Genomic DNA, 19246 nt, shown 5'->3' with positions numbered 1-19246 from the left:
GCTGAGGGATACACTTGTGCTGACCACAGTTAGACTTTGGGAACTGTCTCTGCCTTTTTTTGAAAGACACTAGATAAAGAGGAAAAAATTTGCTTTCAGTATGTCGAGTGGAAAGACTGAATTTGAAATGTTAAGTATTAGAATTGCAACATTGTTTCACTCCAGATATTAAGAAATAACTACAAAACTTTACATAAAATTAACAAAAATGTTTATTTCAAAATTATAAATCAGTTGTTACACACAGAATACTTAAAACAGTGTCTAACTCAAATTCAGCTTTTACTGCTACAATAAAGTCACTCTTACTAATACAAGCAATTTGTTTTATTTCAGAGGCTGAAAGTAGTCATCTAGATGTTTAGATGCTCTCACACAGATATTGAATTAACTCACTACTGTAAAATGATATTTCTGCTGCTTCTAAGTGCCAATCTGGCAAGAGCATATCATAACATTTTATGAAAAAACACCTTCAGAAAATAAATAAGAAAAATAAATCTGCATCAACACACACATGTTCTTGCAGCAACTACAGTAATGTATTCTTACATTATTTCTTACAGAAATGAAAGGAGAAGATGAAATGCTTTGTACTTTAACTTCAGAAACTGAAAACATTTGTCAAGGCTAAGTAGGAAAAGAATTTAAAAGGAAGTCAAAGGCATTCAAAAGAGTGTAAATTGCTTTGTATTTTGTAAGGAAGAATGAAAACCTTTCATAGAAGGAGATTGTGATGATCTCTGATCCTGTCCAAATGCAAATGGAAAACTAAAGTCATCTTTTCCATCTCCAAACGCATGAGAAGTCGATTCTGAGGCGAAGGGAAAGGCAAATGCATCCTCACTTTCAGGTTTCCCAAAGAAGCTCCCTATATGGAATACACAATTTATTTATTATTAGATTAAATCTTACTGAGAGAATATTGCATTCAGCATATGTTCCTTTAAAAACACATTATGCCCAATGTCCTGCTGAGCATCAATGTACAGTTGTGTGTTTATTTCTGCAGTAGAAATGGTATTTCCAGGAGGGCATTATTAGAATCTACATCAAAGGAAGTGTGAAGTGCTGGAATGATTCAGAACAACAAAACACTTGTGCATGATATATTTTGCAACAGAGTAACAGAGGTCTTTGTAAACAGAATCTACAAAAGTGTTTCTTTAGAGAACAATGTGATCAATCACTGAAATACTTGGAAAAACAAAGCTGCTGACAGAAAAACACTTGAATTTTTATTTAGTAGCACAGAATTCACACACTTAACAACAGCTACATATGCATAAACCCTTATATTCTATACTCATCCAATTTTAAAAAAAAGTAGCAGCACCTCAAAAGAAAAAGATTAGATTACAGTTCCCTTCAGGGAAGTGCTTGATCAGAAGTTTTGATCCTATTGATATAATTAAAAATTGGCTTTTCCTTTCAGAAAATCCAGGACTTCACACAGATCATGCAAATGTCTGTGGCTCACTCATACTGAGTGAAAGATACTGTGTATTAAGTCTGATTCTGCTCTTTTGTGCCATTTTTACATTGTGTACTTTCAACAGTTTACATCGATGAAAGTTAGTTTACTATTGAGATTTCTTTAATCAAATGGAAACTTTATTTTCATTTCAGTTGAGGGAGGAAACAAAACCCAAGCAGATGTACTCTTTCCAACTCTAAGCTGGTATCTTTAAGTTAAAGTAGTATTTACCAAGTACTACAGCTTTTTACATTAAAATAACTGTTCTTTTTATCTGTGAAAAAGCTTTGAGAGTTGAATTTTTCTTCTCCCTTGCAGGTCCTCTCAATTTGCTTCAAACACACCTGCCACTACTGCTATTTCTTTCTTTCTCATACCTCTTTTTCTTCCCATGGTGTCTCAGACATTTGAAGCCAAACGTGCAAGGAGAGATTTAAGCTCATCTAAACACAAATGAGCACAATAAACCACTGAGCTACATTATCACACCTGACTGTCCTTTCAAGACAAACAAAGGTGCTCTGCTAAGCAGGATCAGGAGCTTGTCAGTCATATAAACACAAGCAGAAGACAGCTGGTCTACACAAGCACGTCTGAGTTTCAGACTTACCAATATCTTTGTGTGGGGACTGAGTGTTCAGGTTTCCCACAGGAAAATTTTCTTCTGCCTGAAAATGTAAACAAATATTCTATTTAACAAATGAGAAAGGCAACAGATAAGCTCTAATGCAGGTATGTAATATGCTCTTTTGCTTTTGGTGAGAAAGACACTGTCTCAGTGTTGGCAGCCTTCACAAAATCTGTATTCAAAGGTGTATATCAGCCCCTAAAGTTGCAAAGGAAACTCTTTGATCAGATAGATTTCATTATAGTTGCACATATCTGCAAACACACTCCCTCCATTCTCCTAGAAAAAAGACCCCATCAGACTGGTAGCTGTCCAAAAGCTGATCTGGCTAACTGCTGTTGTTTAAACTGAAAAAAACCCCAAAATTATTTCGTTCTGTGACATTTTAGAAAACCTCTAAGCAACAACACAATTAGTTCCTACTGAGTAGGACCTGCCATTGCCAGAAAGAGTAGCAGGGTAATCACTTGTCACTCTTGAGGAGAGTTCTTACACCACATTTAAAATAGATGCTGAAGTCCTTCAAAACCCAAATCTAATGGCAGAGAATCCCACCTCTGATACAGTCTGATAATTCTTAGTTTCTGTCACTGAACAGGCACAAAATAATGTGGGTTCTGACAGCACTGCATGACTTAATATCCAGCTCATTCCTCAACAACTCACAAACCGCTCACCAGTGTGTTCTCTCCTACACACAGCTCATGCTACAAGACACCAACAACATGTATCTTGCCAAACACAAAATTAAATGGTGCTTTCCCTCACCCCTGTTTCAGCTTCTGTCCACTGAAACAGGAGATACCTGAGCTCCAATCCCTTATTTGCATAACGGGGTCTGGATCTCCACTGCCAAGTGGTTCCTAACCCCTGTCCTAGGCACTGACACACATCCATCCTGGAGCCCCAATTATCTCCCTGTTAACCCAGGAGAGGAAAATTGACTGGGCAGCACTGCAGTTGGGGAATCTGCAAGGAAAAGGAAGACCTGGATTCCTTTCCTTGTTCCAAATAGTTGTCTACATAGCTCCTCCATTTAAGTATAACTATTCCATATTTGCTGTTCAATGCCCTTAATAGATTGTGCTTTCTTCCTTTCTCACTGTTCTTCATCTCATCAAGACCACAGAGGATGTGTGTGTGAGCTGGGAATTCTGCTAGAGAACCTAAATTTTGCACTGCAACACTGAACCAGAAGCCTTTTGGTAAATCAAGTCACCACTACATTTGCACAAGATCCATCTGAGAAAGATTCATACTTGGTCAGAAGTCATCATAGGGGGAATTGCCAGGAAAGGAGTTAAACATTTTCAAAGGACAACAAAGTAAAATTAAGCAAGATATTAAAAAAATAAATTTACTACAAAATAACCAGTCTGAAAAATCTCATTCACTGTCCGTGCTGTTTTCTTCACTTATTTTGCTTTGTGGAAATGTGGCACTCACAAGTAATCATTTTTACCTCATCAGATGAGTTTTGTGCCCCAAACACAGAAGAACCAAAGAAGTTAAAGCCAGGTGACTTCTGGGAGAAGTTCATGAGAGAAAAGAAAGCAGGAGATTTTGATGTTCCTTCTTCACAACCTAAATTTTGAATGCTGTAAATACAGAAAGGAATAAACCATATTAATAGTTTTCTAAGTAATGATGGCTTTTTTTGTTCTATTTTTTTTCTTTTTCTGTTTTTTCACCTTTTTAAATCCCCATGGCTTCCATCAATAATTTCTTTTTGCATCACAGCACAGGTAACACAATTCTTTAAAGCAAAAGTGGTATTCTTACCAATTCTCTACCTTTCTAACAACAACAACCTATTTAAAGATAGAAATCAGGGGTACAAATATTACTGCAGGAAAAGACAATGTGTCTCATATTTCTAAGCAGAGTCTTGCTCTTTCAAACAGCCTCAAGTGCAAAGGATATTATAAGAAGAAAACCTAATAAATGCCTAGAATAAATTGGAAAAAAAAAATCTGAATATTTTCAGACGAGTTTTCTAGAAAATTCTTTTTATAGTATCTTCCAAGAACAGCAGAAAGGCTTATACAATAAACATCAATACAGCTTTTTGCTCAAGATCAAATAAAAGCTGAAATCATACAAGTCAAAGGGAGGTGTTTCAGAGAACTGCATCTTCTTCCCCTTTAAGTCAGGTGTTTTAGGTGCTCTTAAAAATGGTTCTACACTTTCTTCTACTGTGTCAGGATTGTCTTCATTTGGATTAAAACACGTGTGTACATCCTATTAAAAAGAAATATACAACAATGTTTATAACGTATAAAATTTCCCAAAATATCATTAGCCCATTTACCTATAAATATGTTCATGATATACTTTAGGTCTAGTGATGTCTCATGAGAAATAAAAGGATTTTAATAAAATGCTCACAGTGACATATTCACCATCCTTAAAACTGTAACCTTAATTTACCCAATTAAAATGGACTTCCTGTGAGTTAAAATTTTCATCCAAAAAATAAAGAAACTTGTGAAGTAACATTTTCAACGAAAGATGTAATTCTAAAGTATGTCTTAGCATAATGTTTAAGGTCACACTGGAATCCTCTTGATGCTCCCTAGTGAGAAAAAGGAACATCACCAGCAGAATGTATTTCAGTTGACTGAGATACTTCATCTTCCTCAGAAAAGGTTAAATGAGAATGTACACTTGGATTCTGTGCAGCAATTTCCACCAGACTCAATATTGTTTTAAATATTTCTTCTCCATCAGTTGGTTTCAGGCACCATTCTGTAGTGAATCAACCAGAGGATGAAGAGCATCTCAGACTTGATCTTGTCTACTAGTTGTAGCTGTGTGCTGCTCTGGGCTGGGGTAGAGATTGTGTTCTTCACAGGGGATGGCATAGGAGATGCAGTGATAATTATTCAGGGATGTTTCAGTTACTGCTGAGCAGTGCTCACACAACATCAAGGTCTTTTCTGTTTCTCTCCCACTGCTGAGTGGGCTGGAGGTGCACAAGGAACTGTGAGGGGACACAGCTGACCCCAACTGACCACAGAGGTACTGCACACCATGTAATGTCATGCTCAGCAATAAAAGTCGTGGGGAAGAAAGAGGAAGAGGGGAATGTTTGGAGTCATGACATCTGCCTTCCCAAGCAACTGTTATGAGTGATGGAACCCTCTGTTTCTGGAAATGGCTAAACAACTGCCTGTAGATAGGACATAATGACTGAATTCCTTATTCTGTTTCACTACATGCACAGCTTTTGCTTTACCTGTTAAATTGTCTTTATCTCAACCCACAAGGTTTTGCATTTTCACCCTTCTGACTCTGTTCCCCTTTCCACTGTGGGGGGCAGGGAGCAAGTGGCTGTGTGGTGCTCAGCTGCTGGTGGGTGTTAAACCACATCTGGATACCACCTACATGTGCAACACAACTGGCTTGAATATTACTTGAATATTATGTGTGCTTGATCTCACATCCAGGCACACCTGGTAAAAGCAGTGGCAATGGAGCCAGCACTGAGCCTATTTATCACAGTTCTTAGTGAGAAATAAAGTTTCAAAAGCAGTCTTTTTTTTCAATGTTTCATCAGCTCACACTGATGAAAATGTTATGCACCAATTGATACAAAAAATATGATGTGCATAGGATAGTCATCCTAAATGGTCTATTGTTAAAGCAGCAAAAAACCCCTCAGAACACTGATGTGATCAAGAGCAATGATCACTATATTACCAACCAGAGGGTATTGGTTGGCTCCTCACCTGTTGTGTGCCTTATAGTGAGTCACTTTGCCAATTTCTGAGACTCACCTCTTGCCAAACGATTCAAACATGTCTAAATATTTTGACTATTGTAAATAAATTAATTACTTATGACACAAGAAATGCTTTGCTTACTTGAGGTATGTGTGAAGATTCCTTTGGCTCATCTGCTTCTTTATCACCACGTTTGGCCTCTTGGTTTGCTGCACAAAAAAAGACAGCACTGCCTGCATTACAGCAGCCTTTTAAACAGGTACATAAAAATTACATTGTGGGAAAGGATCCCTGAGGAGGGTTTACTGAGTTGGCATTGCTATTGCTGAGGAAGTGTTCTGACTGTGGTTTTCATAACAACCCACTCTGTGGCTACATCCATAATAATTACCTCTTGTTCTGCCACTTACTCACTATTGTCAGAGCATTACTCGGGCTGCTTCACGTGTTTTGGTGTGTTCTCTAAACCTACCCATTGTTCCCTGAGAGTGCTGTGTTTGTCTAATCCAGCCACTGCCCTCTGAGAGCGCTAAATAGCAGTCAATAGAAACCAGGTGGGGACAATATAAAAAGCACATCCGTGTGACAGTGATGAAGTGTTTAAAGGAGGATGAGAAACGAGAGGGAATGTTATCAGACTTTCTGCTCTAAGCTTCAGGTCGTGCAACATCTCAGGCACTGTGGGTTAAGGACACTGTGTTTCAGGACACAGAAGTAGTGTCCTATTTATAAAAAAATATAGACTATAACCTTTTACATGCATCTAAATTGGCAGTATAATTAGAAAAAAAATATTTAAACTGAAGTTCAGTGCCTTGTAATCTCAAAAACTGTAGGTGTGTTTCTAACTACCCTGTTTTGTTTCTGTAAACATTCTGTATGTTTTTCTCCAGTTAATTTTTGTCATTAATAATCTTAATGTGATGATTCCAGATTCCTAAATGACTGGGTTTATTATACCCCTTTTCTTTGCATTTTCTCATGCCTCCTGGGCAGGTTTTGAGACTGGATTTCATTTTACCCAAGTAATTTGAGACTAGAGTAAGAATTTACAGGAGCTGTTGGAAGCTTCCATTCATTGGCAATGGTCAATGCAGAATGAATCTGCCTGTCTGCTATACTCAAAGTTTGAACTAAATGATCAAAGTGGGAAAGGAATACAAATGGTGGCTCTCTTAACACCAGAATGAAAATTTGGTCCATAGAATTATATGATCCAGCCTTATAAAAAAAATTGCAGTGGTACCTTACCCATTACTGCCTTTTTACTCTCAAACTGCTGACTGGAAGTCAACTGCTTTGGAGGATTTGTCACTCTAAAAGACAAAAATTATTGTTTGTCTAAATATGAATTACTTCCAAAAACCTCAGCCTTAAGAATGAAAACTACTTTATTAAAGTTACCTGAATTTCATTGGGGTTTGTATGCTTGCTATTGATGGAACTTGGGCAATTCGTGGGTTATTGGTCCCTGCAGTGTCAATAACCATCTAAAAGGCAGAAGAAAAATTCAAATGAGGCAGCAAATGAAATTGTGACATCAACAGTATCACTTTAATTTCTTCTTACACTGTGGAAGTCCCTTCTTTTAACCAGGAATTAAGGATCAGGCAATGTAAAAAAACCCCTACCTTTTTGCTATATTTCCATTATCTACATTTTGACAGTATGATACCCAAAATCACTTTATAATTTTTTATAAAGTCTTAGTCACAATACTGATAACTAGATGTGAATAATTAACTCCTCTGTGACACAAATAATGTTATATAATTCACAAACTTTATCCAGGTTTGCTGCTGCTGCTTCTCAACACAAAAAGGGCTGGGCCAGGCCTGCCTCTGCCACTGAAGGCTGATGTGAGCATGTACATCAGCCTCAGTCAGCACAGATCTCATGTGTGGATTGAAAAACTGCAGAAAACATGAAGTACTCCCACCTCACAGATTTTTATCAGATCAAAAGCCCTAACTCTTATATCTAGGGTGTCTTTGTGTCTGGTGCAGAGTGGCACCAGGGTTCTTTACCTCTGCATCAGATAACACATTATTTCACAGGGAGCATCTAGTTCTAGTTTATTTTTAATTTACAAAATGTATCAATCTGAATTCAGTTCAGGATAGGGGACTAAAGGGCTGGTTCTGCATTATCTGTCTGCCACTCAACTCCTGAAGTTTACAGCACACCTTCTCTGAAGCATAGTAACCTTTCTTCCAATCTTATTTTGCCTCAGACTCCATCTTCTTTTCCTTGTTGTCATCATCCTTTCTGAAAGTTCTCTTAACCTTGACTTACTGCTTCTCAGTATTGTCTAAGTGCAATTCTAAGTCCTAGATTTCCAGCCTCATCTCTAGATTACCCTGGCAACAGCCCCTTCCATCATCCTTGTCATGTCCAACTCCCTCAGCCAGTCACAAATGAGAATTGCTTGAAATTTCTTCTGGCCTCATTCCACTCAGCCTGGCCACTGCCCTTCGTGTTGTCTTATATTATGAAGACACTGTCTTCTCCCACAAGCTCCACTCTACATCATTTAGTGATTCCCTCTCTTAGTCCTTCAGTTCCTTTGAAATTCTTAAGAAAATCACAACTGGTTCTGTTTAATTTTACTTTGATTTTTATTGTTCAATAACATTTGGGTTTAAATAGAATGAGTGAGGTGCCCCTTAGAAAGAAGGTTTTGATATGGAAGCTTCCCCGAGCTTCTGCACAGCAAACACAATCACAAACTATTTACTTTGTCTCCTATGGCCTTCCCTTATCTGAGTACTCCTTCAATACCTTAACAACCTATTGCTCCTATCAATGTCCTTGCTCTCTATGAGACTTAGTGGTTTTCACAACTGTGCAAGCTGTTCCTCCAACTTGATTCTAGGTTGGTTGATTGTGTTTGAATATTTAAGATACGAATACACTTCACCATTTCATAAAAATGCCATATGAACTCTGTGTTTACGGGTGAGAGACAGAAAATGGACTTGTGGATTCCTGTAGTGTACAAAGCAAGGTTGTTCATGGTTTTATTCCTGTCAGCCCAGATTTTTGTCTCTGGTTAAACCTCAGAACTGAGCTGTTAACTGTAGGCACACCTGTACAGCTTCCTGCACACTCAGTCCTTTATGAAATCCTTCATTATGGAGTAGATGGCTGACAAGTCATCAGTAAGAGAAGATTATGCTCCTCCTTTAAAACTCCAAAAATTTGCTACATAAAACCAAGTGAATCTACAAAGGTTATTCTAAATTTTAAAAACTATTACACAAAATTAGTTGGAAAGGTGGAGCACCTCAAGTTTGACATGAGAATGCTTTGCAAGAACAAACATATTTTCAGAATGAAAAGGCAGCAAAGAAAGATTTTTGTTGTCATTACCAAATAATAGCAGATTACCAAGATTACAGGATTGGCAGGTTTCATGTAAGATATTATAGCACAAGGCATGTTTGAAGTGTTTTAAATTTAAACCACCACATAAACCAGATTATATAATCTCATGTTTTTACCAGTGGGAGAGCTACATACCTCTGACAAATTTTCTGCAAGATTGGAGGAACTGCTAGTGGCAACTGAAAGTTCCATTGTTTTTTCTTTGTCTTCTCTCCCTAAATTAATAAATATCATGTAATATTGTCAAGAGGATTAAGTATCCAAAGCATGGCATTGTTAAACTAAACTTGGGAACAACGATTATAAATTTTCCTTTCAATACAGAGCGAAAAGAAAATTATCATAAAATATGAAAGCATTAATCAAATAATAGTTAATATTTGCTGTACTAAGGCAAAACAGTGCTAAAGGCATGTTTCAGATTTTTCTGGCAGCATGCATCAGGTGTATCTGTCATGTTACTTTACTCATTGCATAGGTACCAGAGGAACCAGACAGAAGATTTCCTGAACATAAAGATGGGTAAGCACCCAACTTCCACTGAAAACCTGACTTCAACTGTCACAGTAGGAGCAGTTCACTAGATTTGTTGTTGTGCATTATCCACTCATTTACACAAAAATAATCCAAAATCCTCACTGAGAAATCATTAAACACACTGCACCTGTTTCTGGTTGTTGATTTGAGAATCTAATACTCTGTACAGACTGGACCAATTTCTGAGGAATGTGTAGGACAGGTAATGGTTTACACCACTGATGTTTCTCTTTTGGCAAAGGTGAGTGTTCAGGCTCTTCAAACATCCTAAACAGAATTAAATTTAAAATCATTAAGTTGCAAGAGAAAAGAAACCATAAAATATAACTGCTTCAAATAAGTGTAGTTTTCAAGGGAGTTGGATGTTGTCAGTGAGGTTCTACCACTTTCAGCACCAGTAGTTGATAAAAATTGACATTTTCTTTAAATAATATCAGACAGAGAATATCACTGAAAAAAAGAAACCACCAAGTGGTAACAAGCCAATCATAAGAACATTGATGACTTAAATTTTGTCAGTATCAAAGAAAAGAATTAGTAGTTTGAAATTTGACACTTTGAATAAAGTACATCATTATTGTAGTTCTGAAATTACATTTTCACATTTAAAAACACTTCTCTCTCTCTGAGATTGTCTGGAATACTCACACTACACATACACAAAAGAGAAAACTGCAGCAAGTGTTTTCACTTGTGGGGTAATTATCTGTGTAGGGTAAATAGCTCTTTACAGTGGAGAAAGACAGAGGTTAGCAGAACAATGAAGGGTAAAGTGGCTATTTGGCACAGGAACGTTTACCATTTTTTAAAATAATGAGTTCTATTCTATTTTCTCTCTGGCATTCTTGCTTAGTGCCTCTGTGCTTCTAGCTACAACATCTGGTCTGTTACTGATTGAACAATGCTGGTCAGAACAAATAAAGAACTGAGTCAGTCTGTTGGTTCTTCTTGAAATGTTCCATAAACAAAAATAAGATAAAATGTAGGATGCTCTTTATAAGACCATGTGGAGTAAAATTAGCGGTACTAATAAAAAATACCAATTAGAAGCACTGGTTAAGATACATGGGCCTAACACATTAAACTCATATCCATACCTGTGCTCACATAAAACTGTGAATGCACCTCAGACAAGTAACTCTGATGAAAAGGACCATTTTCACGTGTAGTTACATATACACCTGGTGCTGTGCTGGACTGAGAGCTAACAAACTATACAAACCATACACCACCTAACACAGCAATCAAAAAAACCCTACGAATATTAGAGATTTTTTAAACAATTGTATGTTTTAGTTACACTGATTATAGATAAACCTGTGTCAAGACTGAATATTACAGGAAATAAGATGTGTAAACAGCTGGTGCATCTTTAAATTCAGATGCAGGGAGCATAAAAACGAGGAGAAATCAAAACACAGCTAAGCACAGAACTCTGGCTAAAACTGCCTCACTTTGTTCAAAGTGGCTTATTGGACCACTTTACCACAATCATCATTCAAAGATCAATGGAACAAGGCTGCAGTGGTTAAGGTCATCAGCTAGACTGCCATGGACAGTCTAATAAGGGTGGGGTTTTTTGTTGTTTGGGGTTGTTTTTTTCTTTTGTTTTGGATTTTTTTTTTTCACAGAATTTAGGATGCTTAGTTATGTTTTTAAAAGTTCTTGCAGTCACTTTCCATGTGCTCCTGTAAAGCCTAGCAGACAACTCTACCTTTCTAAAGATTTAGTCTCCATTAAATATATTCTCCATATTCTCCATAAAAATTATTCTTTCACAAGGCATATCTATTCAGAAGAATGTAGCAAAGGCAGTTACAAACCAGACTCAGAAGCTCTTAAATATGCACTTTTTGAGTAACAGAGCTCGCAGTCAAACTTCCTGCATATGCAATACAGCTGTTCCCTTCCCTCCCCAAAAACACTGTTGAAAAATAAACCATGGGCATCTTCTCTGACATAATTAATAACCACTGGAAGGAAAATCAAACTGCAAACTGAAGTTCAAAACAGTCCAAATTGCAGTAACCAGAAAGAGCATTTGTCTTCTTTCCCTGTTTCATTGTTAGTAGACATCTGAGTAGATAAAAAAATCTTTATCTTGATCCATACTGCAAAACAGGGAACGTTTTTTAAAGTGTAAAGAAAAAAAATAGATATTCTTAAATCAAAATAAAGTGGCATTTTCTTGGTAATAGTTTCTTCACTGTAGCATAACAAAGCCCAAAGATTAATATTACTTCATTTTCACTAAAGGAATCAAGTGTATTTGATCAGACATATGAAGAATCACACCTGATTCCTGTGGTATTTACAAGACTCTCCTGAAGTCATGCTCAGTATTCTCATGAGGAGAATGGCAGCAATTCCTTTGGGAAGCAGGACTTTAAATGACTAGTAACTAATAACTGCCTATGAGGTTTGGTGAGCACAGGGTTGCCTCTTCATATATGTTTACACTGGAAGTCCTGAAACAACTTTTTAAGTACTTTTCCAAGAATTATATTACCAAGTTTTTTCTTTGATCAGTAAAAGTTAATCTCTTGTCATGCAAAGGTACTGAAAGAGCAGCAATAATCTCCCATGGAATATCTTTTATGTGAAGTTTTAGCAAAAAGCTCTCTCTTGGAACATAAGAAGTGGAATTAATATATGACCAAAATGGAAAAATAATAAATACAGAATTACAGAATAATGAAATTAAAGCTCTCTCAAACATTTTAGAAAAGCAGAGAGAATGGACATGATATGTGCTGTAGCACAGTTCAAGATATCAGCCTTTCTACGTAATAAATATAATCTCTAATTGAGAAATCAAGACTAGGGCTTCAAAAGAGTTGAGTCCTATTTGGTGACTGATGAGAACTCTTGATTTGCAAATTTTACCTATGATGACTGTCAGTGTAACTGCTGAACTATGAAAGCCCACAAATCAGAGAGAACAGCTGGTATGAGCAGAGGAACCTGTGTTTTGCACTCAGCCTTATCAATAACCGACCAGCCAGCAGTAAATGATTCCAACTAAAATGTTCCAGGCCTTTGAAAAGAACATTTACCATTTCCATTCTCCTGCCCAAAGGAGAACATATAAATCAGCACCTATTTATTGACTTGCAAGTTGGTTTCTTGCCTTGTAGCCCTCCAAAGCATTTCATGGCTATTAATTTGTACATTGTTCTGCTCAGTGCTTTCATTGCTCTCTTTAGTTCTTTCCCCTGACGCTGCTGGTTTCATGCTGGTCTGGATCAGTTCATGGAGATTCACAGTACAATTCCCTTTTTTTCTGCTTATTTTGTGGCAGATGAAGATATCTCCTCTTCACAGAGATTTCTTTCCTCAGTAGTATCTTTGTAGTGACTGCAGGACAGCTCAAGAAACTACAGCCTTTAGCACCCACATTCTGCTGTTGTATTTTTGTACATTACCTTGAGTCTGCAAAAGTTTTATTTCACGTCTCGTTTTCTCAATATATTTTCTATTTGGGGTTTTTTTTCCTCACAGTGTTCATGCTCACAGCTTCATAATATGCTCATTTTTAACATCAGTAGTTACTTAAACAGTTACTTCAATGCTTTCTAGTGAAGACTTCTTTTAATAAATTGATGTCAAATAGGGGTTTTAAATACCATTTTATGCCATTTTCTACAGGCCTTTATGTTGTGGATATTTTTGACATAAAAAAATCCTCAAAACCCTTTAAAATTTACTCCAGGAAAAACTTATTAATTAATAATCAGGTTCTGGTCTGATAACACTTGCTGTATCACAGAAGTGCATACAGGGAGGTTAAAAGGCACTGTGAGTTAGGGTAGTGTAAAAGGTTTACACCACCTTCTATCCATGATGCAGCCCATGGAATTATTGCTGCAGTAAGAGCTCCAAAAAGATCTGCTGGTGTGCAGTGCAGACACAGCTACAGGTGGAGGTACAAGCACAGGGAGATAAATGTAGAAATGGCAGGTCTGGCAGTGCACCCCATGGATTCCTTTCCACGAGGAGCCTGTCTGAGGGATTCTTACACCTCCATACCCAGAGCACAGACCTCTGCCTCTTATAATAAGTCCCTAATTGGCTTTTTTTGCTCTGCAGACTGAACACACATGAGTTTCTTTGAAAATTCAAAGGGAATGCTTCCCATCTTTTATTTCGCTTTGTCTTAAAACTAATGGGGTTTCTTGTTTCCCCGTGTTTCTGTTCTTGCCAATTCTAAAAGCTTACATAAGGAGGTAGAATGGTGTAAAGGCTTAAAAAAAAATCATCTGTATGATTTGTAGGTAAGGAGATATTAAAGAACTAAAAAATCCCTGTGGAAAGGATCTTAGGGATGACATATTTCTACAGATATATTCCACTAAATCCCTGTTTAAAGCCCAAAAAATATTCTTTTTCAAGTGCACCATGACATAAAATCACTCAGACAAAATCTTTTGGACGTATTTTTGCTTTAAAGTGGATTTTGATCTAGAAGTGTCAGCTCAATGGGAGATATTTCAACATTCACAAGGACTCCAGATAAGTGCAAGATAGTCCTGATGGTGATTTTCAGTCATTGTAATTGAGCTCAAATTAAAGTGAGTCCCAGCTGTAAATGATCGCTGACTAATTTACTAAGCCATTAATCCTGTCTATGAAACTTTCACTCATGCTTGTTTTTAAGAACTAAATTAAGAGTTAAATTTCTGAAGTAGTTCAGAAGTGAAGACAACTGACTTGTGGAACCCTGCCTCTTTTCCCCAAATATGCATTTAATAGAGCTGATGTATTTTATCTCTGTTATGTATTTTATCTCTGACTGCACAGTCACTGTAGTTGCATTCAAAACTTGTAACACTACCCATACAGATTTCTCAGAGTAGCTGAGAAGCAAAGGTTTCTACAAAATACTTTAGAATAGTATTTTTTTCGATACATTGAGCTTCCAAAAATCAAAATTTGCCACTATCTTAATCCCCAGAAATATAAAACTTTTAAAATTGCATAATTAAATCACATGATCAGGGTTAGAGAAGCTTGCCACTTCATTTTTAGCAACAATCTGTGTTTTGTAGCACTCTCTGTGTAATGCTGAGATACTACTCTGAATAAAAGCAAGGAAAAAAATAATTTTGAAGTGCACCTTTCTTTAAACTCCTTTGGTTTCTCGAGACTTTTTTGGTTTTTTCCTTCAATCATTTCAGAGTTATCTTGATCTTCCGCAGCCGCTTCAAGTCTCTTAAAAGATGAAGAACAAACAGCATAAAAATTGACACAATTTTAAATATTATAGCTATGTGCTACAAAAGTTTTCTAAACCTGATGAATCCCTGCACAGCAGTAGAGTTTTTGCAGCCAAGACATTCTGAAGAAATAAACAGAACAAGGTTAAAGAGAGGAACTTCCATGTTTGTTCCAGTTCTTACAGTTTTGGAACATGGGCACTGTATATCTGTTCAGAACCTGGAGCTCCCTACATGGTTTCTTTCAAAGCTATGAGCAAATTCACCTCATCCCTTCTCTACTGTATGTTTATATAGCACACACCACCTTAGGAACTTTAGTCTAGGACTGTGTGTGTCAAACAGGATCACTAAATATTAAATATAAAACCAGAAGACACCACTTGTGCACAACGTGCTTCTATCAGCACGAGGCAGTAAATGGAGTCCTTGATCAGGTGTTTTAGAGAGGTAAAAGCACCCAGATGCAATGCTATAAAAAATTACTAAACCTTTACAAGATTGGCCTACTGGGCTACTCAGGCTTAAAACAGACCTTTTACAGAGGACTGGGTCCAAGTGCTGCACTGACAAAATCCCTTTTATTTTTTGAAGGTCATCCCTTTGAAATCAGTGCTTCTTCTAGTCAGTGGAACTGTATTGATCCCCTGTCTAAAATCAGCCAGTTTTACCTCTGAGGGTTTTATACCCACATATTTATTTGGGGGGGGGGGGGGAAGAAAAGAAAAAAAAAGAAGGAAAGTGGGAATTTCCATCATTCTTGTTGTAAAGCATATTTAGTTAAACACAAACCCTTAAAAACCAGCAGGGCCTGTGAAAGCTGTACACTCAAGCCCTGGGGCTCACCAAGGAGTGTCCCTGCACCGTTTTCAAGTGTCTTCTCTTGAGATAACACCAAAGTCCTCGTGACACAGTGCCTTGACAGGAACTCTGGCATAGGCTGAGGTCAACAGAAAGCAAGCTCCTAGAGCCTTTACACTCATGGACCCCTCTTCTCTAAGAAAACATATGTGATGCTACAGAAACATAAGACTGGAATCTTGGCCTGTGTGCTTGAAAATACACCACTTTTTTTTATGTTTCAGAAAATATGATGGCAGTATGTATAACTGCATAACGTGCATTTCTAGAAAATAAAATTAAAATACAGCTACCTTTTCTAAAGAACCAATCTTCATTTCTAATTCATCTGCTTCTTTTTTCAGTTTGACGAATTCTTGTGCAGCAACAGTGGCAAGATGTAACATTTCCTGTGTTTTTTGCTTCAAAGATGCACTTTCATGTTATGGACTATATATTTGAGCAACATGCATTTTTTTTTCTGGCAAGGGATACCACCAGATCACTGACCCCTCTGTGCCATAAGTACAAATACCAGAGGTGCAGAAAGCTCTGACAAATCTACATTTCTTTGCCAAATCTTCAAATCTAACTTCAATTAACCTTCTCCCAAAAAAGAGTTTCCATGGATATGTTATTAAATTAAATTTTTTATTCTCTCTCTGGAAAATGCTCCCATAAATTTAAACTGAAGTGTATTATTTGACCTTTGATTTTCTCGCAGAGAAATGCTGATGCTGCCACTCTAAAGATAAATATATAAATAATTAGTCTTTCCTAATAAAAAGTTGTGGAAGGTAAATTTAAACTTTTTTCCCTGCTAACTGCACAAACATTACAAATAAAGGATACATGTGTACAGCCCAATCATTTACAGATTTAAAAGGAACAGCCTCTGCAGAAATAAAATTTAATTTCAGAACATTAACTAACAAACCTAATTTTCTTAACAAATATAAGATAAATTAATAGATCAGGAGCACGTTACTTAGTATAGATAACAGAAATTGCAGTGTAACAGTAATGCCATTAACTTGCACTAAAAAGATACTAAAATTAAATTTAAAATTCTGAGAGCCTCGATCTAAAGGATTCTTAGAACATTTTTACCCCAAGAACCCCAATGACAAACCTCTCCCCATTACATTTAGGGGTTGAAGAAAGGAATATTACTATATATACTCTAAATTTTTCTTTGCCACAGATTTTTTTCCTAAAAATAGTGTAACACAAAGAATATATTTTATTAGCTTAAAGGAAACTGTGGAAAATGAGAGAACTTCTGTATGGCACCTTTAATGTGCAGTGCACTGCCAATAGGCTTTAGTGTAAAAGCATTGATAAGAGCTGTACCCAGATCCAAGCAAGCATCTTCCTTCCATTTGTATTTTTTCCAGTGTTTCAAAACTCTCTTTTGGATTTCTTCAACTTCCTCCTTTTTTTTGTAATGCCTCTGGGCAAGAGCAGTCTCTGCATATTTTTTGTGGTGTTCCTCCAAAACCTCCTTATACTGGGTTATGCAATCCTCATACATTTTCCTACAAAAATATACACGTAATTTAATTTTTCTTCACAAGAAGTCATTCTTCATAAGGAAAAAAACTATTAGTTTGTGGCATCAGCTCTGATGGAAAAAAAAAAAAAAAAAGTTGGATTATACTTAATATGCCACTCTTTGGTTTTATTTTTTATTTTCTAGCTATTTTCAAGGAATACTATGTTGTATGTAAAAAAGAACACAGTTGTGATGTAAAAACCAGTCAAACCTCACTGTTCTGAAAGGAATGTAGACCACAGCACAGTCAAAGTCAGCCTGGCAGATGACAAACATATTTTTTCCTGTGTCATTATCATGAAACTCACTTCAGGCCAAAGCCTCTGCTGGTGTTTATTGGCACAACTCCCTCAGTTTCAGTGGAATTGTATCAAACTTACAGTTAAAGAGAATTTGGCCAAACACCCCATATTTAGAGCAGCCTGATGCACCACTGGACTAAGAGCTGCCTCCAAGGAGATGCTGAGTAATCTCTGTCTGACTCAGGGAAGCCTTAAACACACATATGAGTCACACAAAAACAATAGGACTATTCACACTTAAGGCTAAGCAAACACTTAAATATTTAAATGGCAAAGAGCCAGAATGCTCAGCTTCTTGTAGGGCTGCCCTGTAAATTAATGTTACACTAATATAATTTCACTGGCATCATGTGAGCACACAGCTATGAGTTACTAAGGTAGGTAACATCAATTAATGTTCATGACATTCTTATAAAACTCTCAATCAGCTTTTTAAAAAATTGTACTGTAAAAACTAACAAATACCAGAAGTAACAGGATGCAACTCATCACATAAAGCATAAAATTTAGGCATGTGCAAAATACATAATAAGAGCATGATGGTAAGTGTTTCTGCAGATGGCAGATGTTAATAAAGAGGTATCACAGCTGGGTGTAAATTACTTAGGAAAAATGTTTAAAGTAGTGACAATTTCTTAAGGCCACTATACTATGGATGGCCATAAATACTGCTCTGTGAAAAACAGATTTTGGGAAAAGAATATGAAGTTAATAAAGAGGTTAATAAATGAGGTATGTTAATAAAGAGGTATCACAGCTACAGACATCCAGCATACACTGTTAACACTAAATAGTCATTTAATTGGGAAAGAAATAATACACAGAGTTCCTTGATATTACAATAGGCCAATATAAAATCACAGAAGGTAAAGGAAATGTCATCCTGTAGGAAAAGGTTAGGTGAGAAATACAGAGGGAGAAATCTAAAAATATTAAGTTATTAGTACACCAGTAGATTAGCAAGAAATTCCTTTATGGAAAAAATTATGGTTCACAACAGCAACTAAAGCCAGAGAGCCATCTCTTTACCTGCCCCATGAATAGAGGCTGCATTAAGGAACAGCTCTCTCTGCTTGCAAAGCAGACAGTATTTCTCTCTAAGGAACACATTTTACCTCAAACTTTTACTAATCACTTAATTGCAGCAGGACTGAAAGGCTGCATTTGTCAGTCCTGGCTGCCCGCTGGCAACCCCAGACAATGGGAGAGAGAAAAACTCGTGTCCGAACTCAGTGCTAGAAAATTCTGCTCTTACAAAAGGAAAACAAAAGTCACGGGGCAAAAAACAGGAAGATTTTAATTTTCAGATCAAACTACACTGCAGGAACTGGTTCCTGTTAAACTGATTGAAGTTCAATACACTTCAGGGGAAAGAAGTGGTAGGTCAACACTGTGAAACCTAGGAACTGACACTTCCCAAAATTCACATAGAAAATTACACTAATCTGTCTGTTTTTCTACACAAGTGGTCTCAGGAATCTAAGTTTCTTGATTTACTTGATATTTCTGTATAATGTACAAAATTTCCCAGCTATGAAAGATGAAAAATATTCAATTCTATTTAATTAAATAAATGCTA

At 36.7% G+C, this 19246-nt stretch overlaps 1 protein-coding gene across 1 annotated transcript in view; it reads right to left on the bottom strand.

Moving 5' to 3' along the window:
- Window positions 1–303: 303 nt before the first annotated feature.
- The window catches only part of CUNH14orf39 (chromosome unknown C14orf39 homolog), a 31976-nt gene continuing 13033 nt past the window's right edge, over window positions 304–19246 (bottom strand). Inside the window, exons 6-18 of the mRNA XM_008922192.3 lie at window positions 17164–17348; window positions 16663–16705; window positions 16125–16245; window positions 14871–14965; window positions 9882–10021; window positions 9353–9432; window positions 7235–7320; window positions 7082–7146; window positions 5972–6039; window positions 4207–4346; window positions 3568–3703; window positions 2088–2145; window positions 304–871 (exon numbers count right to left, since the gene is read on the bottom strand). Of these exons, the coding sequence (XP_008920440.2) occupies window positions 669–871; window positions 2088–2145; window positions 3568–3703; window positions 4207–4346; window positions 5972–6039; window positions 7082–7146; window positions 7235–7320; window positions 9353–9432; window positions 9882–10021; window positions 14871–14965; window positions 16125–16245; window positions 16663–16705; window positions 17164–17348 (1420 nt within the window). The 3' untranslated portion in view covers window positions 304–668. The remainder of the gene's footprint in view (window positions 872–2087; window positions 2146–3567; window positions 3704–4206; window positions 4347–5971; window positions 6040–7081; window positions 7147–7234; window positions 7321–9352; window positions 9433–9881; window positions 10022–14870; window positions 14966–16124; window positions 16246–16662; window positions 16706–17163; window positions 17349–19246) is intronic.

Source organism: Manacus vitellinus, unplaced genomic scaffold, assembly GCF_001715985.3.
Source record: "Manacus vitellinus isolate BGI_N305 unplaced genomic scaffold, ASM171598v3 scaffold_6_pilon, whole genome shotgun sequence".
Taxonomy (NCBI): Eukaryota; Metazoa; Chordata; class Aves; order Passeriformes; family Pipridae; genus Manacus; species Manacus vitellinus.
The sequence above is the reverse complement of the archived record's forward strand: the minus strand, read 5'-3'. Positions and strand labels throughout refer to the sequence as shown.